Source organism: Telopea speciosissima, chromosome 8 (assembly GCF_018873765.1).
Source record: "Telopea speciosissima isolate NSW1024214 ecotype Mountain lineage chromosome 8, Tspe_v1, whole genome shotgun sequence".
Lineage (NCBI taxonomy): Eukaryota > Viridiplantae > Streptophyta > Magnoliopsida > Proteales > Proteaceae > Telopea > Telopea speciosissima.
The window spans coordinates 63140890-63166231 of NC_057923.1; the positions used below are offsets into that span (position 1 = coordinate 63140890).

Consider the following 25342-nt stretch of genomic DNA (forward strand, 5'->3'; position numbering starts at 1 on the left):
ACGTCAAGATGTGTGCTGGTGCATTGTGCAGTTAGGGAGGCCTCGATCCACACGCCAACACATCAAGATGTGTGCTGGCGTATGGATCGGAGTGCCCAGAGCTCCCCAGCTGCACGATGTACACTGCATATCGTGCGGCACACAAATGCGTTGAAGAAGAGCCGGATCCATCCGCATTGCTTGTGAAAAGAGGAATGGGTAATTTACATAGTAATAAAACTTCAAGAGTAAGGTTCCTTGAAAAAAAGGCTAGCTCTCTCTCCTCTCTCATCTCTAGGTTACGGGTTTCCTCTCTCTCTCTCTCTCTCTATTTTGAAAATGCTTCTTCTTCAAATCTGTTGGTTGATTATGCATGATTTGAGAGTGTCTTGACGTGGCTCAATATGTGAGTGCAACAACTACCTAAGGGGTTGTTTCATCTTGGGGATTGATTCGTGAGAACCCTTTTCCTCTGTAAAGGGTGAATACAATCTTAAGGATAATGACTCGTGGCATGACTTAGCCCATCATTACTTCGATATTCATTTGGAGCGTGTTGTAGTATCTAGTTGTTGCTCAAGTTCATTTGTACCACAAGAGGAGTTTTTACTTCCATTACATAAATTAGTATTATTTTTTTTGGTGACAATTACATCAATTTGATAGGTTAGGGTGGAGCAATGCAATCACTTTGAGCATTAATCCCTTGGTCATGAAGTTCCACCTAGAAGGATACACAGTTGTGGTATATTTCACATAAAGGGAGCTGGTTGAAGTTTTCTTCCTCTAGAAGAAGAGCACTCAAGCATTTCTATATTCACCATACCAGTTGTTTGAAGTAGTTTTTGTGGGTTGCCATGCCGATTCATGTTAGTTCCTCTTTGGACTTCCCCACCATAATCCTAAGAAAATTCAATGGAATCTGCTCGGACTTTTTGTGGGGTCATTCGGAGTGGGGAAAGTGGCACCATTGGGTTGCATGGAGCAAGGTGTGTGCACCGTTCGCAGAAGGAGGGTTGGGAATTCGACACCTAGAGGACATGACAAGGGCGTTGCGTTTGAAGGGGCTGTGGAGAGCTATGTCAGGAAAACCCCTGTGGTGTCAATTCTTCCAGGCGAACGGTGGCCTGGTATTGGTTCCAGGAAGTATTAGGCTTGGTAAGCGCTCTTAAACCAGTGATAGAATTCACCTTCAGAGAAGGAAACAGGGCTGCAGACTATCTGGCAAATTTAGCTTGTGATTGGAAGAAGGATTCCACGTTCTATGGGGAATCTCGGTTGCCTCATGAGCTGCGGCGAATTATTCATGAGGACGCTATTGGTCTCCCGGTTATTAGATCCTAAGATTGCCAATCATGTAAGGGTGGGTGTGAGCTCAGATAGGAGCGTTAGAGTGTGTGCGATTGAGCCTCTGGTCAACTTGGGTTTGGGGTAAGGCGGGTAAGTCCCCCCCCTCTTGTACTCCTATTATTTTTGAAAGATGGAATAAAATCGTAGGGGCTGTCCCGGGTCCCAGAGAATATTCAGGGTAAAAAAAAAGAAAGTAGTTTTTCATTTCCTGATTTGGAGGCCATCTCAAATTGCTTGGCTCGATGTTCTTTTGGTATGTAGAGCTATTTGGAGAGAGGAGAAAGTTCTTCGAACAAGTGTTGTTTCCTTATCCAAGAAAATGTATACTTACCTCTTGTACATGTTGCAAGGAGATTAATACTATGTAGGACTTGTTAGACCTGTACAAGACATAATTGATAGATTCATATTTTGAGTGCCACAAATGGGCATCAACACTTTTTTGTTATTTTTATAAAACTCCACTTTGAGCTAATCTTTAAAAGAGATCATACAATGATCGATCATTTATAAGGGCTTATTTTTATGATCCAGATTTTTGCTTTCCCAATATTCTTGTTTTTATTCTCACTTTAATTTAAAATGGACAATAAAGAAGAGATTAGGTCTTAATGGAAATTAAATATGCCTCTAATCAGACATAAGTGGGTGATGTTCAATCTTTCAAGTAGGCATGGATGGAGAACAACAGGTTTGACAGTATATATTAAAGAAATTCAATGGAAAACAGAAGTGAATGATATATGGAAAAAAAAAAAATGCATAAATAGAGGAAGTTAATACTGATCGAATCCCACATCGGCCAGAGAGGGAAGAGGGATGTCAAGAGAGAGCTTATAAAATGAAAACAGAGACAGGTATCTAAGCATACCTTTCTCGGCCTTTTGGCTAAGATCAAGTGTAGTATCTGTTCTTATCAGTTTAATATCTGATACGTGGATCATCGATCCACATGATATTAAATTAATTTTTCTCGGGGGAAGGCCCACCACGGTAGCTTGCTACCCGGGTCTTCAAGTGTCGCCCATGCGTTGCACTACTGCACGGGCCTGGCGCACCCCACTAATACAAAGTGAAAGTTTACATTTAAATGTCTACTATCGGATGTAGAAATCATTCCTTTTTTGCGGTTAAGGCTCTTCAAGGACTACAGTAGCGGAAATCACCATGGTGGAGGAAGGTATCTACAGTTGTGAAACTCTAATACATGCGGCTTTTATTCAATAAATTCTAGCAAAACACAAACATCCTTTTTAAGGAAATCTAGGTTGGTTTAAATTCAGCATCAAACATAGCAAGGAACATGTAATAATTTTTCACATAATCGCAAGGAACTTGTAATAATTCTTCACATAATCACAATTCATTGTAGACTTGAGATTCCCAGCTTTGTAACCAGTTCTAACCAATGATGGTAGTAAATAATGTTACTCTCGACTTCCAAGGAGATGAGGGAGAGATGCAGCGGTGTTGGTTGAAATGACCCATGTGGAGTTTCGTTAGACCTTTGAAGGACGGACAGACATAGGATTCGGCAGTGAGAGGAGGGGGTTCTCACCAGGACATCGAGTGAAAATTCATTGGACGATTATGATTACCCCCAATACAAAAAATTTAAGAATAAGTTGCCGACCCCATTTAGTTGGGATAAGGCTGAGTTGATGTTGTCAAAGTTATTTATATGCAGAAATTTTGGACATATTTGAGTGTTCAAGATTTTTATAACTACTAAGGAATTTGAATCGGCCCATCCCATAACGAAACGAGATCGATCCTAGTTTTTGGACCATTTAATAAATGAGACGGTTCTTGTATATTGAACTGTCCCGTTTGATTCTCTTACATCAGGTATTTCTTTTTAACCTTTTCCTAGACAAAGCGAAGAGCACACTTAAAAAAAACAGAACCTGAAGCATTAGAGTGATCCAGTGGCCGATAAGGAAGCCTAGAAGTGCCTACTACTACACCACACTACACATAGCTCTGCACATTTGCAGAGCTAACCCCAGTCCATAGGGGATTTCAATACTTACTTCTAATGATATGCTTCAGTTAATCTCGTTAATAGGAGAGGGGGGAGACCACTATAAGGGAGGTAACATGAAGTGTGTGTTTTCAACTAAGAAAAATATATCTATCCAGAACAAAAATGAGGTGTGTCGTTTTTTTAGTCCCACATCGATGAGTTCATAAGGGAATGAAGGAAGAGAAGCATATAAAAAAAGGAAGGGTATAGAGTTGAAACATACTTACCTGGACGGGGTTTATGGGTGATCAAGAAGGCCCATTGCCTAGGTTGGTGACCTCCATTGCACTTGGGAGGGGTGCCCGCCTAACATCTCCCCAAGTGGGAGAGTGTACGTCATAATTTGTGGCAGAGGGGGTACGCGTTCGCGCGGCCCCTACCATTTCAAAATACTAAACTTTTAATCCTTGTCATCTGAATGGTATGTTACCTTTTGTCTTAACCCCCTCTAGTTTTTCAAATCTAATAGTCTAGAACTTTCAAATTTCTCATCTAGCTCTGTTTCTCTTTAATGGTTTGTGGTTGAAGAAGAAGAATCTCGACTCTTTTGTTTCTTGGCAGCAGAATGTTCGTAATTTTTTTTATGGTCTGGAAAGGGCTGTGTATGAACAAACTGATCAAGAATCAAGCATTTAGGAACTTAGCTATCATTTGCTTTTTATTGTGCAAGGGAGAGGGAGGCATGGATCTACAGAAGTAGAAGTAAGTTGGTCACTAAACTATTTCTAGTATACTTATTACTGTTGGAACATACAAGGCCATTTGTGAGTCAATAGAAGTTGTAGATCAGATCAATTGTTTTCCAGGGCTACTAGTGTGGTGGGTGTGATGTAGGATGATGGAGAAATGTTGGATCTTGCAACTGAGGAACATGCATGGCAGTGGAAATTACCATAGAATTTTAGTAGAAGTGCCTTCAAAGAGCTGGTATTATCAGAGTAGAATTTAAGTATGACAGCCAAGAGCAGATCCCCAGTAAGGAAATAAAGGTTATGGTAAAAGACTAACAATTCTTCCTAATGCAATCTGGTTAACCTAAAGTAGGATCAGATGCAACCCACAGGTAAGGATCTCAGGACAATCCAGGAAAAACCAGATTTAGGGGAAATCTAAGAATGGCTCAACTTCTGGTTTTAGGCAGTACTCAAGCAAGAGAAAAAATTCTCAAACTTTCAAGGGAATCCAATGGCTGGATTCTGGTCTGTGACTCACAACAGGAAATTGAAACCAAGATCTTAAATTTTTAAGAAACCAAATATCTTCAGATCCAAGGATCAGATCTGCAAAATCTGCTGGTCGAATGCAAGTACACAACAGCAATTAGTAACTTGTAGAGAATAGAAATCAAGGGAAGTAGTACTGCTGTAACAGAACATAGAAAAGAGGCAGTGAATTGTCAATAGAACTTGAGATCAATGGGATGAATCTACTGCCTTTTTGGTACTAATAATCTGGTCAGAAAACTTGAATGGTTGAAGAAGAAGAAGATTAGAAAGAACATGAAGAAGAAGAAGGGAAAAGATAGGGGGATATAACCTTGGATTCACCACCAAGGCCTGCAGGAATGGCTTCACCACCAATCCCAACCTATTGCTTCACAATAGGAAACCCTTATGTATGATAGGAGGAATCCCTTATAACTTCAGTCTTGCTTCAAAATAGAAGCAAATTATCAAACACAAAAAAGAAAAGAAAAGAAAATTAAGGTCCAGTTGTGAAACTCTAAACCATGCGATGCTCTGAGTGTCCAGAACGCGTCTGGCACGGCCGTCCTAACATCCTGTGCAAACAGTGGATCATCTCTTACTCTCTTTTTTTTCATTACTTTTATTCTGGATTTACTGGGACTTTCAATTAAGGTGTTCTCTTTGGAAAACTGATTTAAGTAGTGTGTTATATTTGCTGAAAATTTCAAGGCGTTCTGTTTTGAAGGATGACTGGCTGGAGTTTGCAGTTTTAAATTTTCGTTTACAGAATAGGAGTGGGTTGGAGTCTTCTTCCTTTAGAAGAAGAGGACTCAGTAACCCCAATGGGATAGCTCAGTTGGCAAGGACCAACACCTCACAGTGAAGTAAGAGTTCAAGAGTTCAACTCTCCTTTGGGCTTACTTATAAAAAAAAAAAATGAAAAAAAAAAAAAAACGAAAAGAGCAGTCAGTCAGTCATCCCTGCATTCACCACACCAATGGTTTGAAGGAGTTCTTCATTTAATGATTTGGCTAGGCCACATGTAGAGCTATTTGGAGAGAGGGGGAGGGGGGAGTTCGAGGGTAAGTGATGGTTCTAGGGTACCTGATGCAAGGAAGACTAATGCTATGCAGGACTGGTTAGACCTGTACAAGATGTGATTGATAGGATTCATGTTTTCAGTGCCACCTTTGGGCATCGACACTCTTTTTTGTAAAGCTCCTCTTTGGGTTGATCTCTAACACAGTTGACCATATTTTAATTCCTCTCTTGATAAATTCTAAAGGTTTCTGTTATGATCATAGGTAGATGGGTTATTGTGTTGGGTTATTCTGTTAGGGGTAGATGGGTAATTTGTGTTGGGTTAGTTTGTTAGGGGTAGATAGGTAATTTTCTAGAATTTGGATATATAATGTAAAGCAAGAGGTTGTAAAGAGCAATGAAGAAATATCAATTCTCTCTCCATTCTATCTTCTTCTTCCCCTTTTTTCTAGGAGGTCGGTGCCCTCGAAGACAGCATTTCCTCTTCCTCTTCCCCTTCTGCAACCTTATTTTCCCCTTTCTGTAACGATAATCGTTACAGTTTCTCTTGTTATAACTGTTATTTGTTTTCTTAGGACCTCTCAGCTCATATAATGATGGTGAATACAGGCTTATTTATGATCCAGATTTTTGCTTTCCCAATATTCTTGATTTTATTCCTACTTTAAAATGGACAACAAAGAAGGGATTAGGTCTTAATAGAAATTAAAGATGTCTCTAGCCAGATGAAAGAGGGTGAATGAAGTTCAGTTTTTCAAGTAGGCTTGGATGAGAAGAACAGGTTTGACAGTATATTAAAGGAATTGAAGCAGTCAAAATCTGAAGTGGACAAGTTAGGAAGTAAAAGTAAGTTGTTCACTAAACTATTTCTAGTACATTTGCTTGATTGATGCGTTCAGATATAAGTGAATGAATGATGCAGAGAAACATAGAGAGCAAACCATGTTTTGGGTTTGGGGGTATCAGAGAATGCATAAACAGGGGAAGTTAATACTGACCGAATCCCACATCGGCCAGAGAGGGAAGAGGATTGTCAAGAGAGCTTATAAAAGGAAAACAGAGACAAGTATCAAAGCATACCTTTCTCGGCCTTTTGGCTAAGATCAAGTGTAGTATCTGTTCTTATCAGTTTAATATCTGATACGTGGATCATCGATCCACATGATATTAAATTAATTTTTCTCGGGGGAAGGTCCATCACGGTAGCTTGCTGCCGGGGTCTTCAAGCGTCGCCCATGCGGTGCACTATTGCATGGGCCTGGCGCACCCCACCAATTCATAGTTTAATACTTGTCGAGTAGTACGGGCTTACCTTAAAAGATATACTAGTTATAATTAAGGATGTTAATAAGGGATTTGGTTTGGTACATTGCGCACCATCCTGCTACTAAATACCGATTTGGTATTGTAGAATTATATCAACATTCCATAGCCCATAATGATATCTTATTGAATACCGATTTGGCACAGGTATCTATCTCATATCAATACAATATTGAAACGAAGATTTGGTACGTATATCTTATATCTATATAGAATCGGTTTTGATACTCAATACACATTAACACCCTTATGACTTATATAAGAGTTCTGTTGTAACTATAAAGAAAAACTAAGGATTATTAGTTATGTTGTTAACTGTTATTATTAAATACTAATAAGATTGACCATCTTTTTTTGGGTGGGAGGGAGGAGGGGGGGGGGGGTTAAAGAGGGATTGAGGGAGTCTTATTGAAAGGGAAAATGAGTACAAGCAATGGCTTTAGCATTACATAAGTCATGAAGCCAAGGAATGGACAATGGCTATTCTATCAATACTCGCAAACAATAGGGCCTTTCGGGCCAAGGTAAAGGAAGAGCAAAGATGCTTGATGTCCCGGAAAATTTTCGACCCATTTAACATGCTTAAAAATTGATGTTTGATTATTTGTATATTTAGGAATATATATATATATATATATATATATATATATAAAATCAATTATTCGTATACTTAAAAAGTTTAGACATATTTGAGTGTTCAAGAAATTAATTGCCATAACTAGGGGTGCCAATCGGTCAATTTGGGTCGGTTTTAATTCGGTTTCACCAGTTTCAATGTACCATGTAAATATGTTAATAAGTATATAAAAAAAATGTGTTTTTTTTATGAATTTTGAGCTGCTGTCTGTTTATTATCAGGTGATTTTAGTGTCATTTAGGTTTTTTAACTTTGGTTCGGTCTTATCAATTTTGGTTTCGGTGCAATCTAATTGTGTGGGTGCCACAAATCCCCAGCCCGAAACATGATCCAATAAGCTCATATTGATATAGTTCAGACTAGGTTTTGACTAGGGGTGTCAATTGGTCTGGTTCTGGGCTATCGGTCTAGTTTCTTAATGGTTCCAGTCCTAAGGGGTCAGGACCAGAGCCGGACCATAAGCTAATCGGTTCCAAACTTAAGATCCAGGACCATTAACTAATGGGTGGGCCGATTTCAGTTCCTAAACGGTTCCAAGCAGTCCAATCAAAATTTTTTTAAAAAAATTCCCTAACACATTCTACACATATTTAATAATATTGTAATAAGACACTAATTTTGTTCACTTGAGATGTGATTCATTTTTTTTTCCCCTCAAATCACATAAGTGGCATAAGTAGTCTATATTACCTCTTGTTTGGTATTAATTAATGAGTAGGAACACCACCACTCTCATAAGTTAGGATTATTTTAAGGTATGTTCTTAAGTTAGCATTCCTAAATGGATTTTAAAAATTTACAGCCAAATCTTTGGTAAAATAGTATATGACATAAGTGGTACAAGGCAAATTGAAAAACTAAAAAAATAAAAGGGTTTGACGTTAGCTCTCATGACCTTGAGTCGTCTTAAAAATTAGGGTTAGGATGTGAATTTATTCTGGTAGATCCACAACCGGACCAATAACTTATCGGTAGATCCGGAACCGGACCAATAAGCTATTGGGTGGGTCGGTTCCGGTTCCTAGCGGGCCGGTTTCGGTGCAGTTTGGTTCTGATCCAAAATTGACACCCCTAGCCATAACAATTAAAAAACTAGAACCGGATCATCCCATTATTAAATGAGACCGGATCCTAATTTTAAAACTAATTAATAAATGAGATGTTTTTGGGATGGGCCTCCTTATGACCCTAACTAGCAATCGTTTTCAATTACCCAAAACCATCCCATTTGACACCCTTATATTTGTGGATCGGATCAGAATTGGTTCAGAAGACCATATAATTGGTCCTTCAATCTGAAACCCAATGGTCCAGTCCCAAAACCGTAGAATCGTCTGATTCAGAATGGTGGCTAGAATCGGAATCGGTCATGGCCAATCTTGATCTAAATCAGTTGATTCGACCAATCCCCTCTTTCATTAACAAGGTTATATGTAAGGTAAGCTGAAAAAGGGTTAAGAAGTGCAACACTACCTGCAATTTGAAGTTCAAACTAATCCGTCCAATGCATAGAATGGAGCAACAAACTTTTCCAAATTGGGTTTTTGTTTTTCTCCTTGTAACTTGACTGCTTCCTTTCCCTTAAGATCCTTCAAAACAAAGCTCAATTAACATGCAATCAAAGTCTTAAGAATCCTAACGTGACCGATCCAACCGATTCTGCTCTGTTACTACTAGATTTCGATCAATACGATATACTTCAGCGGTGGGAAGAAGAGACACCACAGAGGGAGGGTAACATGGGTAACATGAGGGGTGTCTTTTTTTTTAAGTCCCACATCGATCAGTTCCTTGGGGAATGAAGGAAGAGAAGCATATAAAAAAGGGAAGACTATAAATTTGAAACATACTTACCTGGACGGGGTTTATGGGTGATCAAGAAGGCCCATTGCCTAGGTTGGTGACTTCCATTGCACTTGGGAAGGGTGCCCGCTTAACATCTCCCCAAGTGGGAGAGTGTACGTCATAATTTGTGGTAGAGGGGGTATGCGTTCGTGCGGCCCCTACCATTTCCATAATCTAAAGCTTTTAAACTTCCTCATCTGAGTGGTAATGTAATGGCTCTCTGTTTTTAATGGATCTGTGGTTGAGGAAGCGTGATTTACATTGATAGGTCTGGAATTGGAAAGGGCTGTCTATGAACAACTCAGCTATCATTTGCTGTACTATTTCTACCATACCTGTTAGAAGGCCATTAACCAATTTGGGACTTGGGAGGCTTCTTCTTAATTAATTTGTTATTTTACATTTTAAGTGGAAAAGTACTGATTTTTAACCATTAGATTTGACAATTTCATCCATAAAGATCTTCATTAATGCATGAATGTATGCATAAGACATATATTAAAGAGTCTCTCACACATAATTCATGTGTATATTTCAAACTGATAATGGAGGATCAATCTTTCTTTTTGTTTTCTTTTCCTTTTGATAATCATAATATACTATCTATATTGGAGTTGCTTGCAGTTACTGACTTATAATGCTTCCTTGGCCATTTTCTTCGCTGGAAGTACCTAGGAATAGAAACAAAGAATTACTTACTTCACTGAAATTAGAAACTAACAGGGAATAATAGTAAGTCAGATTCAGTACCCAACAGAAATAGCATCTAGGAAGCAAATAATACCCAAAATCGAAACAAAGAATCAGGTTAGGACACTCAGATGAACAGAATTAGCAAGTACATCAGTAATTAGTAATTTGTAGAGAATAGAAATCAAGGGAAGTAGTACTAGGGGCAGTGAATTGTCAATAGAACTTGAGATCAAGTAATCTGATCTGAAAACTCGAAAGGTTAAAGAAGAAGAAGGTGAGAAGGGAAAGGATAGGGGGATATACTCTTGGATCACCACCAAGGCCTGTGGGAATGACTTCACCACCAATCCCAACCTATTGCTTAATCACAATAGGGCTGGAGCTGCATCAGCACAGTCCAAGGACAGCTTATTCACTACTGAACCAAAGAGGGCAAAACCCAATTTCTCAATAACTCAATTGGTTTATGGTCTCTCTCTTATTTATAACTTCCATAACAATCACAAAAATGGGAAACCCCTACGTATGGTTGGAAGAATCCCTTATAACTTAAGACTTTTTCAAAATAGAGGTTATTTTAGAACATTATAAAATAGAAACTAACTACAATCTAACATTACAAAGGCTCCAATCACACTTTTGAGCATTAAGCCCTTGGTCATGAAGTTCCTCGTAGTAGGAATCACAGTTGTAATATGTTTCACAGAATGGGCACAGGTTGGAGTCTTCTTCCTATAGAAGAAGAGCACTCTGTCATTTCTGCATTCAACTACACCAGTGGTTTGTAGCAGTTCTTCAGTTTTTGACTTGGCCAGGCCACAAGTAGGGCTATTTGGAGAGAAGAGAAAGTGTTCTAGAGTAAGTGTTGTTGATCTACCCAAGGAAATGTGTAGTTATCCACTTGTACCTGAAGCAAGGAGACTAATGCTTTGTTGGACTGTTTAGACCGGTACATATACAAGAGGTGATTGACAGGATTCATGTTTTAAGTGCCACCCTTGGGCATCAACACAGTTTTTTTGTGCACAGAGAAACATAGAGAGCAAACCTTGTTTTGGGTTTGGGGATATCAGAGAGTGCATAAACAGGGGAGGTGAATACTGACCGAATCCCACATCGGCAAGAGAGGGAAGAGGGATGTGAAGAGAGAGCTTATAAAAGGAAAACAGAGACAGATAACAAAGCATACCTTTCTCGGCCTTTTGGCTAAGATCAAGTGTAGTATCTGTTCTTATCAGTTTAATATCTGATACGTGGGTCATCGACTCACATGATATTAAATTAATTTTTTAAGGGGGAAGCCCATCACGGTAGCTTGCTGCCGGGGTCTTCGAGCGTCGCCCATGCGTTGCACTACTGCAAGGGCCCGGCGCACCCCACTAATACAATATTCAAAGCTTCCACCTTTATAATGATCTGATCTCTACAGTAGCTGAGAAAATTTTCTTTTGTTGTCCAACTATACTTGCTAAAACAGGTTAGTTAAGGTGTGATATGAGGCTAAGGGAAGGTGCAATCTCTGGAAATAGCTTCTTTGCGACACAACAAGGGTTAAGGCTGTGTACATTATGATCCTCTCTAGACCTTGTAGCGGTGGGAGCCTTGTGCATTGGGTATCCCCTTATATATATGATAAAGGAATTTTGGGTATATTTGAGTATTTGGGATTTTGATTGACCACAACTGTCAAGGAACCGATATCGTACCATCAAGTCATGTTATTGAACGAGGTTTTGACACCCTTAGATCTAGATCAGATTTGAGAGGTCAACTCCAATTTTTGAAACCATGTCGGAGAGGAACCTAACTGTTTAAAGATGGTTCTCTTTCATTCACAGGAGGTACATGTAATGTAAGCTATAGAAAGCTTGTAGGCTGAAGAAAAAGGTTAAAAAGTGCAACACCTGCAATTTGAAGCTCCCACTAACCTGTCCAAACCACACTTCCAATTCGTTTTTTTTTCTTTTTCTTTTTCTCCTCGTAAACAAAGCTCAATTATCATCCAATACACCTCGTGAAGTCTAAACTCTGTCTATTAAATGTCAAAACTAGATTTCTCTTTGGACTTTGTTTGATATGATAAAAGTGATAAACTCTTTCACTATCCATCGGGTTCCAACATTAATGATATCACAGCCCAAGATAGAATAAATAAGCAGTGTAAGAGAAGATGATCAGAACTCTTATGTGCAACCAACCAAAATATGATATGCTTCAGTCATTTTCATTGGTGGGAAGAAGAGGGACCACATAGGGAGGGTAATATGGGTAACATGAGGTGTTTTTTTTTTTTAAGTCCCACATCGATCAATTCATAAGGGAATGAAGAAGAGAAGCATATAAATAAGGGAAGGATATAGAGTTAGAACATACTTACCTGGACGGGGTTTATGGGTGATCAAGAAGGCCCATTGCCTAGGTTGGTGACCTCCATTGCACTTGGGAGGGGTGCCTGCCTAACATCTCCCCAAGTGGGAGAGTGTACGTCATAATTTGTGGCAGAGGGGTACGCGTTCGCGCGGCCCCTACCAACACAAGTAAGTGAAAGCTTTTTGGAGATTCCTTGTGGTAGTTAGGTTTTGAAACTTGGTATCTGTAGAGAGGACGCGTTCGCGCGGCCCCTACCAACACAAGTAAGTGAAAGCTTTTTGGAGATTCCTTGTGGTAGTTAGGTTTTGAAACTTGGTATCTGTAGAGAGGACTCTGATCTAAGTTAAAGGAATCTAATATATTTTATGGTTAAAATTGGATCGAGTCACAGATTTCTTAATGCTTTGGAAGATGTTCACATTGAAGATTGCCATCTGCATTTCTTGTATAAGAAGGGCCACTGAGTTGAAAAGGGATATTTCCTTAATCTCAATTCTCAGAAGCACATGCATGTTTAATAACAACATTTACTTGTTAGGAATTCAAGATGTTATTTTCAAAAGGATTGAGTATCCTTTCTCCCACACAGGTGAAGACCATGGTTTTAGGTATTGGATGTTTTGCACTCGAAGGTATCAATACAAATCCTATTTGTTTTTTTGGCAACATATCGCTATCTGGGTGTGTATACCCTGCATCAGCACGGGGGTCAATGAGTGCGTCCGCAAGGGCATCAACATAGATGAGATTTTTTATTTCCATGGGTGTAGAACGATTACTTCATGCATTCTTGAGTCTAAGCGCAAGAGCTACAAGATCAAATAGTATTTTTTTTCTTTTTAATTTTATTTTACCCTCTATTTAATTTAATATTGATCTAGTATCATACTGATATGGATCAGCCGATATCAAAATGATACTGAAAGTCTCTTCGGAGACATCTGATAAAAATGATACTGAAATCATGGTGAAGAGAGAACCTCTTAATCCACATGAGACATGACCCTCTGACCTAATTGGAATAAAGTGTATTTCAAACCTTGGAAAATAAGATATGAATTAATGATGACATTTCACTATTTTCACAAATAAAATCATTGCTTCAAATGAACGAAGGAGAGAGAGAGAGAGCAACACAAGGAGGTGCTACCGTATACTATGCAACTGAGAGGGAACTCAATCCCAATATAAATAGGTAGAGGGTTCCCCACAATGCTAGTGTGGGGAGAATTCCCCCATGCTCCCCCCTCCCAATGACAATGGAGAGAGAGAGAGAGAGAGAGTCACTGTACTTAATTACATATATGTGTATATGTCATGGTTACAAAAATCAAAATCAGCATTTGGAATCACATCATTGTCCTCTGTGACCAATCAGGATTTCAGACATTCCGGAGCAGCCAATTCTAGGGTTTTTAGGACCAAATCGTTGGGCTTCAGATCTAAAGGATCAATTCAAAAGTATTTTTGGGATCAATTCCTACCAATTCATATCCGAATCAATATCGGTGTGGATCCATTCGACCCGATCCCAAGTTTAAAATCCATGATGTATACTACATAGGGCTGCAATAAGCCAGATTTTTTAACCTTCGATACCCTTATCTTAGCCCAAGCCTATCTTGGTTTTAACTATGGGCCTAAGAATCTCAACCTAGGCCATACCCTGTCAGGCTCAGCCTAGCCCAGTTGCCCTAATTGACCTTGACCTTGTTTTGCCATTTAGGGCCGGGGTGACCCTTATTGACCTCGACCTTGGCTGACCCTAATATTTTCAAGAATTATCCTAATTCATAGTGAGAATTATCCTTATCTCAGGTCAATTTATCTGACTATTAAAAGAAAAAAAATTGTTACACAAATCCATTTGCCTTATCTAAATATACTCAACACATGTATAAACGCATAATTATTTACAACTAGAACATCTAATTATCTAAAAATGCATGCAAATTGTAAATAGAACATCTAACCAGAAGATAGAATTTATACAATTTTCATCTCTTGTGTTCATTGGTTTAAAATTAAATTGAGCTTAAAATGTAACACAATAAATATGCTATCATCATTACACTATAACCTATAGTTGGGCCGGGCTCAGCCCAAGGCCTCAACTCTGGTCTGGCCCAGCCATGATCTCAGGCCTGTACACTCCAAGAATGTAAGCTCCAGCCCTAACCCACCCTTAAGAGTTGAAAAATCCACTCCATACTTTGTTCGGATCTGCACAGGCTACGCTGCATCACAGAGAATATTTTCCTTATTTTTTATTATGTGAAAAAAAAAATAAGTGTTGAGTGCTGAACGTACACTCCGCAACGTTGCTCACGAAGGAGACACTAGTGATATTAGGTGAGAGAATCCGATGGATTAAAATATGCCACGAGAGAGAGATATGAAATTAGATGAGATAGTGTAATGGGTGAGATGTTACCAAAAAAAAAAAAAAAAAAGTGTAATGGGTGAGAAGATGCCACGCTTTCTGCTTCATTCACAGTCGACATGGCCGAGTCTGCAACTCGGCTTGCCGAGTCTTCAAATCTTGAGTCGCCATCGCCCCTCGAAAGCTTGCAAGCTTTGTACTATAACTACTTCTGCTACGTGAGACTTGAGAGAAACTTCCAAAGTCATATTGAGTAGTACGAGACAAAAATGTCAGAGGAAGGGGAGGAGAGGACACCAATGGTGGAGATCAACAATCTCAGGTTCACGTATCCCGGCATCGATGGCCATCCTCCTCCCGGATCAACCCCTCTGATCGAAGACTTCTCTCTGTCTCTCCTTTCCGGCCAACGTTGCCTTCTCGTCGGTTCTAATGGAGCTGGTCCCTTTTCTCTCCCCTATTCTCTTGATCCCTCCCAATTTTAATTATTCTCATCCTAATTTCTTCTTCTCTCCACCATATTCTTTCTAATTTTATGATCTGGTGTTTACTGGTGGTGATGCTGCAGGAAAAACAACGATTCTTAAGATACTGGGAGGGAAACACATGGTGGAGCCTCACATGGTTCGTGTTCTTGGCAGATCCGCCTTCCACGACACCGCCTTGACGTCGTCGGGCGATCTCTGTTATCTCGGCGGAGAGGTTCTCGGCTTCCGTTCTCTCTATTATAAGTTTCATTTATTTCTGTAATTAGGGGAACCCCCTCAACCCCACCCCCCCCAAAAAAAAAGAGAAGAAGAAGAAGAGGGAAGGAAAGATCATTATTTAATTAATTCTTATAGTGTGGAGATATTTTTTTGCAGTGGAAGCGAGATGTTGCATTTGCTGGCTTTGAGGTTCCCATTCAAATGGATATTTCTGCAGAGAAAATGATATTTGGGGTTTCAGGTATCGATCCTCAAAGGAGAGCTGAACTCATTAAGGTACCCCATCTTCTATGTCCAAGCCTCCAAGGTGTTATGTTCATTTTTTATCACTGAACTTGGGGTTTTTTTAAGGATGTCTTAGCTGTCATAGATTCTGAAAATGCTACCTAGCGCTCCTGTTTCTCATATTCATATCTGTGTCCGACTGTTCTTATCCTTATCTGGAAAAATAGCTCATAAGATAGTAAACTGCCCTGCGTATTTGATTAATTTAGAAGCTAATCAATGCGCAAACATCTAATTGAGAAACACCAATTAGTTTTAAGTTATATTACCATTATTAGGATCTATTCTCCAAGTTAATTTTATTTAATTTCTTAATATCTGAATACATACTGAGAAAAAAATACGATTCAAAATAGGTAGTGGTAGCAATGTCATAACCATTTTCATCATGGTCCTACCCTAATGCTTCTAAGGTTTAGTAAAATTAATTTAATATATACATGTCTGTATCTTTGCATCTTTCTGAAAATTCAGAGCTGCATCCCTGTTTCCTGTATCCGTTTCTGCTTTGGTTCCCTTCACCGTTACTGCAAGAGTAGCTTAAGAAGCTAATGTTCTGCATACCTTACTGATTTACAAGCAAATTCATGGGAAACATATGATTCAAATATTATTATTATTATTTTTTTTAATTTATTGTGCGTACCTAAGCTTATTAAGCGAATGCCTCTTGATAGATTGGTTTAACGGGTTTAACACGTGATTATAATGTCCTTTGGAGGTTGATGTCAATATGACATTATAATCATGTGTTAAACCTAAGCTTTCATTTTTCATTTCTCACTTTGCTTATCACATTTGTTCATTTTTATTCTTCATTCCTCTTACTTTCTTTTCCCTTTGTGAGGACCTCGATTTTCCCTACTTTGTTTTGAACAGATCCATGTCGCCCGACCCCATTTAGTTGGGATAAGGCTGAGTTGTTGTTGTTGGAGGTTGATGTCCCATTCTTATAATTTCCTGTCCCTCCTCCTGGCATCCAGCCTGAAGCAACTTGAATAGATCCCTGTAGAGGGCTACTATATTTTTTATGGGAAAAGTGTCTCTGAACAGTTGACGTAGCCCACGCCCCCTCACAGACGTTTTTTTTATTGATTTTTAGGCGAGAGAAAATAAAATATATATGATGTGAGAGGGTGTGCACTGGGTATGCCCTTTCCATGATGTGAGAGGACGTGGGCTACCTACCCGACCAGCTTAGAGAACACTCCCATTTTTTATTTAAAGCAAAAAAATGTGAGGAGAACATTTATTTGGGGCCCCATGCTCTTCCTTTAGGGCTTTGTCAAGAAAGGTAGAAATTGAACATAATGGGGTACGTAGCTGTGGGTTAGAATCAGTTTTTTCAATTTTCGGAGAACTTAGTTACAACCTTGTGTACTATATAAAAGAGTGTGCCAGTGCACGAGGCTCTGCTATTACAGGGTTTGGGAAGGGCAAATGTATGCAGCCTTACCCCCTGCTTCGCAGGAGAGGTTGTTTCCAAGTTTTGAACCTGCAGCCAAGACGTGGCAATAGCACAACTTAATCGTTGCACCAAGGCTCGCCCATTCTTGTGTAGTATATGTTCCATGAAAAACCTTCTGCAGTATATGTCCGTGCATTATGCAGATAGATTTCTAGAAGCCATCCTCATGTTATGAACTATTTTTCCAACTGGTACAATGGAAAGATAAAATAGTATCATTGTCTCCTGAACTTCGATGGATATTGACTAGGCAGTGGTTTTTGGGTAGTGTAGGTGTTAGATGTTGACCTGTCATGGAGAATGCACAAAGCATCTGATGGTCAGAGAAGACGGGTACAAATTTGTATGGGTCTCCTCAAACCATTTAAGGTATTTTCTCTCACTGGCTTGTGCAACATTTAAAATTTTAACTTATAATCTCATTTTTATCTTCTTAGTAAGGGTATATAACAAACACTTTGTCATGCTTCTTCTGTAGGTTCTTCTTCTTGATGAGATAACAGTTGACCTTGATGTGCTAGGAAGGGCTGACCTTTTGAAATTCCTCAGAAAGGAATGTGAAGAGCGAGGTGCTACAATTATATATGCAACCCATATATTCGACGGTCTTGAGGATTGGCCATCACATATTGTATGAATTCTTTTTTTAAGTGGTGGTGCTCAGTTTGCAACTCCAGTATCCATACCTCCTATAATGAAATTGTTCTTCCAGGTTTATGTTGCACATGGGAAGTTACAATTAGCAATGCCAATGCAAAAGGTTAAGGAGATTAGCAGTTTGTCTCTTATGGTTAGTTATTCTCCTTTCTGAATGCCAAAGCATGTTCATCAATCACATTTTAATTATGGAATCATGATGTCATGATATTCTAAGATATTAATGCACCTTATCTCGAATTTTTTCACTGTATGGATGACTATAATTTGCTTTCACTATTCCCTTTGCTTATTTCTGTATAAATTCTTGGATTACTCCCCTTGTGGGATTTGTCTAATTGTCTTTCAAAGGCCATGTCTCATTGTACTACCAGCCAATTTCCTTTTTTCCTTTTTTCAGTTCAGCTTGTCTTTTGAATACCTTCTATTTGTCAATGTGGTTTGGACTTGTAGAGAACCGTGGAGAGTTGGCTGAGGAAGGAGAGGGATGAAGAGAGAAAGAGAAGGAAAGAAAGGAAGGCAAGTGGTTATTCAGAATTTGAAAAGCAAGTCGAGGGAAGTCGAGTGACTGGGGACCCTGCTCGTAGTGTTGCTCGTGCAATGAACAATGGTTGGGCGGCAGGGAGGCTTCACTCTACTGTAGCAGGTCAGGAGAATTTCTTCTACAGCTCAAACAGCATTCTGAGACAGTAGTGGCTTTAGCACATAACATATCAATCAGTAGACTGGTGTCAGTGGAGTTGCACCTGTTAGGATCAATTTGTTACTTACTGCTGATGTCATTGAAAAACTATTCAATATTTTTTATGTTGAGGAGAATAATTTGCATCCACTGATGGATTGTTAATTCTTAAGCCATGTAAGTGGATTTTGTCTGTCTTCTTTTTTTGTGTTATGGGGGGTGGGTTACAATATGTAAGGTACTGGAAAAGTTGTAATCAGCAACAGCTCTTGAAAGAAAACAGATATATAGATTTCTGTATTGCTAGTAATTCCATTAATGAGGGTTCCAGTTTTCTCAATTTGTGTGATGGATCTAATCTTGTCAAACAGTGTTTTGCACTATGTGCCACAAAAATCTCTTGGTTTAGATTCTGCTTTTGACTTGATGTTAAGCTACTCTCACTTCCCGCTTTGATTCAGATCTACGAGTGTAGGCAACTTTTCACTTGGCTCAGGGGCGAGGGGGTGAACTGGGGTACTGTAACCCATCGTCAGCACCCAGCGGTGCCTATCAATGATTTGAGCTGTGCCTCGTAACTTTGTCAATGCCGGAATTTGTCATGCTTCATTGATTGTGATCGAAGTGCAATCTATTTGCTCATTAGCAGCCACTTACATGGGCTTTCGAATTACATAAGTCAGAGCAAATCCAAAGCAATTTCAGGATGTTCAAAATGTATTGCTTTATTGAGTCCTGTTACCAAGTTTCTTTACATTTCATTAGAGTTGGCTGTGTTTTCACTATTCTTTAGTGAAGGTGGTCCTCTATCATTTCCAGAAAACCCTCAACTTTTGTCATGCTTCATTGATTCTCTCTCTTAAAAGTTGTACGATTTGCCAAATGAATCCACAATAGATGAATTAAACAATCCAATAGCTTCAAAAATAATACTCTACTGCCAACCGAGGAGCATATTACTCTTCCAAAGTCATGGTTCAACTATACCAACCTGGGATCGGATACCACAAGTTTCCAGCAATTCGAATCGGTCAGAATTGGTCTGGAATTGGAATAAACCTTAAAATTAGAAATGGGTAGAAGAAAGATTACCCAAAATCAATGTTTTTGAGAGTTTTTGATTCAATAAAATTGAGGATCTATCTTGCTACTAGAGATACGTTTCATTGATTTTGAGCAGACTTACTTTTTCATGGGGTATAGAGTTTCAAGTTCCATGGACTTGTGATATTTCAGTAAAAATTGTTTCTCCAGCTATTGCCACAAAGGGACAAAGTATCCAGATAATGAGTTGACCGGTTGAATCTCTGTCAGTATTGGAGAATTAGAAACCTTAGGAGAGTATATCAAGGGAGAGCTGACTACTTTGGCTTAATATCTGGACCGTTTTGCCAGAGGAATACTATGTCCTCTTGACATACTTGCCTAGAGTAACTCTACCCAATGTGTGTTTTGCACATTGCTTGAAAGCACTAGTTGGGAGAAGCTCTGTAGTTTCAGCAACCCAGCAAACCTATTGTCCTGATAAGAGTGCTTCAAACTCCACTGACGCTTTTTCTTCAACAACAAATGCAAGCCACACAGTGACAGTGAATTAAATCTGGGTACCAGGATATGATAAAAGGGATTCTCGAGTTCAGAGCTTTCCCTCTATGGTTGTGGTCATTTTGCAGTAACTTAGAGTGCAGTAAACATTAGTATAATTTTACTAGAAAATAAAGTTACGAATACAGCGACAGGTTCATCTTAACTTTCACTTCCAGCTGCAATGATTTTTTTTTCCAAATATTTTGTACTACTGGGACCTAAAAAAACCAATGTATATACCATAAACTGTGAGAGAATGGATAAACATATCACTTTAAACAGAACATATAAGGGGGGAAAATCCAAGAAACCAAGATAATAATAGTAACTGTCTCTACTCCGACATGTCTGACTGCAGGCCCAAAAAATCACTGAAAATTACATCCCTTATTCTATGCCTGCAATAAAACAAAAATGCAAATCAGAAAGGAACAAAAAGCTCAACCAATTCCACATTTTATTGCAACTTTGAATTGCATACTACTGGGATCACATAAAACAATTTTCAATATGGACCAACCTTGTTGGCAATGTTATTGGACAGCCAGTCCAGTCCCTCGTACAGCCCTTCCCCAGAAGTGGCACATGTGCTCTGGATGTACCTGCCAGTGACATGAGGAGACCAGATAAATATCTTATCGTCTGGAATTAAGAAACATCAACGATGGACCCTTTTTTTTGTTTTTTTGTTTTTTTTTTTGGGGGGTGGGGGGGGGGGGAATGTAAAAATTATTTCTACCCAAGAGAGAGAGAGAGAGAGAGAGAGAGAGAGAGAGAGAGAGAGATCAATGCTATATAGTTTATTTTACCAGTGACGTTGGCGGAGTGAGTGCAGACCAAGCTTATCAGTGATCTCAGCGGCATTCATTGCATTAGGAAGATCTTGCTTGTTTGCAAACACAAGCAGCACAGCCTCCCTCAATTCATCCTGCCCACGACAAATAATCAAGGGCAAATAGGAATTATTGTTATGAAACGACATATATGCAACAAAGTTCCTTTAAAACCAATCAATAGGATGCCCAGCTTGGAATAAAAGATCCATTTGAAGCTTTCTGTTACCTCATTCAACATTCTATGCAGTTCATCCCTAGCCTCAATAACTCGATCCCGATCATTGCTGTCAACCACAAAGATAAGACCTTGTGTGTTTTGGAAGTAGTGTCTCCACAATGGCCGAATCTACATTTGCACACACAGAAGAGTGAAATCAAAAAATTTTTTTAGGGCCAGCCAAGTAAATAATATAGGAAAAAGAGAACCTAAACAGACAGTCTAGGAGGATATTCCCAGACCGTCGGCTATTTAGAACATGTGGTCTCATGATAGATCACTTTATTTTTTCAAGGGTCTCTAATCTGTATTCTTCAAACAAAGTGAGTTATTGAAGAAGCTTTCAAAATAATATTGAAGATTCAACTATCAAGGACAAGGCAACTTTGGAAGATGCTCATGATAATGATAATGGAAGGATCCCTAACAAGCACATTCCATCCATAAGCATGTTAGTTTCTTTAAAAAAATCCATAAGCTTGTTATCTATATACCTAGAAAGTAAAGTTTTTATAGACGTAAACAAGCATATACAAAACATTGCTGAAATTTTTTTGACATGTCAGCCACAATGTATATAGTCATTTCTCCATGCAACTGAAGAAAACACTGAAAAGACAAGGTGGCATGAGAAAATTTAGCTTATGATTATGTTAAGTGCTGATGGAAATAAATCAAATCAGTACTAGACCGTCCATAAGCATGCTAATTCTAACAAACAACTACATGCATTAAACTAGTAAGCACATGTCACACATACAAGTAAATGCACATTTATAAGACAAACATGCCCTTAACATATATTTTATAACAAAACTATTGATTGAAATAATGGTACATATGATCACACCTTTTATCAATGTGTTTAAATATAATAGTTGCCACAACATGGATCATCTTCCCTCGTAAAACAGGAGGAAGGATTGAAAGACAAAGGTGACAGGGACTACATCTATATTATGTTTGTGTAGAGTACTGAAAAAGGACATCTAATCAGAACAAGACCTTCCATAAGCAGGCTAATTAACAAAAGCAAATATCATACAAGATTGGAATATAATTTAAGACTTTTTTTTAAAGCAAAAGCCCCAGTTGCAAGACCATTCAAATGTCACTCTGCCAAATCTCTGTAGTGGCAAGAATACTTTGCAGAAGTATATACAGGCCTAGTCAGCTGAGCAACATGTAAGAATAGTCCTGGATCAATAAGACTGTCTCTCTGTGCATTCTGAGTTTTTAAACAATTCTAAAGAGAATTAATTTCAAACATTTGTCTGCAGTAGCAGTGCATAAAAATAATTAGACTTTAATGCTTTATAAAAAAAAAATCCTTCTTAAATAATTTTAGACAATGCAATGGGAAATTCGGAAGCCATCCTGAAATGGTCTTATCAAAACATCATCTAAATGCTCTTGAGCATGAAGTGAGAAACCCATGCAGATGTTGAGCTAAACCAACTAGTAGGCCAGCTACCGTGCTAGTTGGAATAATTTGCACAAACCTACATCTAGTTATCTTACTTTTACATCCTCAGTCTATAGTTTTTTCCCAACAAGTAAGGGAAAGGGGTTGACACACAGGAGATTTCGTGCATCAATGATTCGCCAAATAGGGGATTGGGTTTTGGTCATTTCGACCCTCCTATTGTCTCCATGCATGGCCGTACAAATAACCTTTTGCCTAATAGTGATAACAATATTCCATATTTTTTTTATTTTAAAGAAAATGAGAAGAAAGAAAACAAAGCAGAAGAACCAAAATCCTGATATAATGATGCAACCACATACCTTGTCCTGACCTCCTACATCCCAGACGGTGAAGCTAATGTTCTTATATTCCACAGTTTCAACATTAAACCCTGATACAAGAACAGTTCAACAAGTTAAACAAAGACAAGACAAGACCATAGATGTCCTTCAACAAAGTCACAAAGTGACCATAGTTACACGACTAGTGTATAGGTGCAACATAAGATCTGTACATGACAAATCTGTGGTAAATAAGGTGTGGTTAATCAGAAAACTAATGATTATGGATCATGAATTTATATTAGAAGAGGACATCACTGCATATTTGTTGTCATTAAGAATGTTTTAGAACCCGATCCTGATGTCTAGCCAAGAAAAGGAATGGGACAAGTTAATCCAGCTCAACCAGGGGTTGAACATAAACCAACACCAAGATAACAGAATCGTGAATGGATTTCACTCACTCCCAAACTCCCATTAGATGAATGAATTTCTACATTGAAATTTTAAGGTACCAAGAGAAATAGTTAATACAAGCAATTTCTAATTCAACTCTTTAATGATGCAAGGAAAACTTTAAGCCAAAACAGCAAATAATGCCTGGCACGAATTTAGAAATGATAAAATACTTTTTACTACGAATTAGACAGCCAACAAAATAGGACATACCAATTGTAGGAATGGTGGTGACAATCTCTCCCAGCTTGAGCTTGTACAAAATGGTGGTCTTACCCGCAGCATCAAGACCCACCATAAGAATACGCATCTCTTTCTTGGCAAACAGCCGGCTGAAAAGCTTGGTGAAAGACAGCCCCATCTTCGTATCTGGTAGCAAAAAGAATCCTAACTCAAAAATCCATGCAATGTTCAAGGATTCTGTGTGAAATGTCATACTAGCAAGAAGGTAACATGCAAAGTACACCAATGGATAGCGTCTCCAAATGTATAAACGGAAAATCCTTACAAAGGGCATAACATAAACAAGTTTATGTAAGGTTGATGGGTATACAAAGGATGAAGATACTACCTTGGCACAGTTTACTACAACTTGAACAACAGGGTATAACATAGACTTTCAAACATTATCTTTGAAATCTATAATGGAAAAGCTGTAATTTTATATTTATAGCAATGACAAAAATAAAATCTCTGACGGATTCTTTTAAGCCAAAAAAAGAGTAAAGAATTCAAGAAACAAATCAGGAATCAATGCAAAATGTCTCTTATGGAAGACCAGTCCTACGCATTAGAACAATTCTTTCTAAAAAAGGAAGAACATTTCAACTAACTCATAATATTAACCTGAAACAAAATTCACATAAACAAGCCATAGTTTATTCAAACAAAAAAAATGAAAAAGATTATCATTTTCATCGTCAACGTCATCAGCATCGTCATCATCATCATCATCTAAAAGCCAAAATAGAACGGGAAATATTTACATTAGCTAACACTACCTGTCAAAAGTAAACTCATAAAATCTTCCAACAGCGCAAACACGACGCAAAATCATTACGTAATGATGACTAGATCTCACTTGATGAATTAGACATTGATAAGCTATGCATCCAATACAAATATTTAAGATCAACTCAGATTTTTTGGTGAAACAGATCAACCAAGATGTCCAGTCATCCAAATCCCATTTCCACGTTCAAACAAAAATTGCAATTCACATCAACCTTGGGACGGCAAATCAATAAATCCCGTAAGAAATTCAACTAGAAAATTTCATTAAAAAATATCGAACCAACCCTCAAACGCATAAAAACGCATAAATCGAGCAAACAAAAAACATGTTCTCAATAAAAATGTGGATCGGACATAACAGGTAGCAGAGTTCAGTAATATAAACACAAATACAAAAGACTATCCGACGAAAGTAAAATCTAACCTAAATTCCGCAAATCGATAAACCAAAACAAACAACAATTCGAACTCAAATAGTAACAGCTCAATGGACTAGATAATTGAACAGAGCAGAGCAGATCCAAGCATAAAGCAAAGCCCAAGGGATTCAAAAACCCCTAAATGAAAGGTTGAAATGATAGATCAGAGATAAATAAGAAGGAAGAAGGAAGAACGATGAAATCGAAACAAAATCTTACATGAAGCAGGAGGAAGTTTTCGGCGATCCGAGATATCAGATCTCAAGGAGCTGTCCACCACAACTAGATTCCATCAAAATGGAGATTCTATATATAGAAGATCGAGGAGAACGGCGTTAACACCTCGTTAGTAAAATTAACGCGTAATGTGCAAGCAGACGGAGACCGTTAATCCGCCAATAAAAACCGCGTAATGAAAACTCATGATGCAG

At 38.5% G+C, this 25342-nt stretch overlaps 1 protein-coding gene, 1 long non-coding RNA gene, 6 other non-coding genes and 1 pseudogene across 8 annotated transcripts; 8 read left to right on the top strand and 1 right to left on the bottom strand.

Annotated features, from left to right (window-relative positions):
* The first annotated feature begins 2196 nt into the window (after nucleotides 1–2196).
* LOC122638437 lies at nucleotides 2197–2392 on the top strand. The gene has a single exon (XR_006329435.1). It is a non-coding gene; the product is annotated as a U2 spliceosomal RNA (small nuclear RNA).
* A 1182-nt stretch (nucleotides 2393–3574) lies between these two features.
* On the top strand, nucleotides 3575–3735 carry LOC122638478. The gene has a single exon (XR_006329470.1). It is a non-coding gene; the product is annotated as a U1 spliceosomal RNA (small nuclear RNA).
* A 2924-nt stretch (nucleotides 3736–6659) lies between these two features.
* Nucleotides 6660–6855, top strand: LOC122638438. The gene has a single exon (XR_006329436.1). It is a non-coding gene; the product is annotated as a U2 spliceosomal RNA (small nuclear RNA).
* Nucleotides 6856–9351: 2496 nt separating this feature from the next.
* Nucleotides 9352–12610, top strand: LOC122670930. The gene is made up of 2 exons (XR_006334288.1): nucleotides 9352–9518; nucleotides 12560–12610. It is a non-coding gene; the product is annotated as an uncharacterized LOC122670930 (long non-coding RNA).
* On the top strand, nucleotides 9390–9550 carry LOC122638431. Its single transcript, XR_006329429.1, has one exon. It is a non-coding gene; the product is annotated as a U1 spliceosomal RNA (small nuclear RNA).
* LOC122638440 lies at nucleotides 11267–11461 on the top strand. The gene has a single exon (XR_006329437.1). It is a non-coding gene; the product is annotated as a U2 spliceosomal RNA (small nuclear RNA).
* On the top strand, nucleotides 12451–12610 carry LOC122638418. Its single transcript, XR_006329421.1, has one exon. It is a non-coding gene; the product is annotated as a U1 spliceosomal RNA (small nuclear RNA).
* Nucleotides 12611–15053: 2443 nt separating this feature from the next.
* LOC122670926 (ABC transporter I family member 20) lies at nucleotides 15054–19046 on the top strand. Its single transcript, XM_043867969.1, has 7 exons — nucleotides 15054–15275; nucleotides 15403–15536; nucleotides 15698–15817; nucleotides 17568–17663; nucleotides 17773–17925; nucleotides 18007–18084; nucleotides 18405–19046. The coding sequence occupies exons 1-7, from the start codon at nucleotides 15104–15106 to the stop codon at nucleotides 18642–18644; spliced, it is 993 nt and encodes a 330-aa protein (XP_043723904.1). The 5' UTR covers nucleotides 15054–15103; the 3' UTR covers nucleotides 18645–19046.
* Nucleotides 19047–20442: 1396 nt separating this feature from the next.
* Nucleotides 20443–25029, bottom strand: LOC122670927 (annotated as a pseudogene).
* Between the last annotated feature and the right edge of the window lie 313 nt (nucleotides 25030–25342).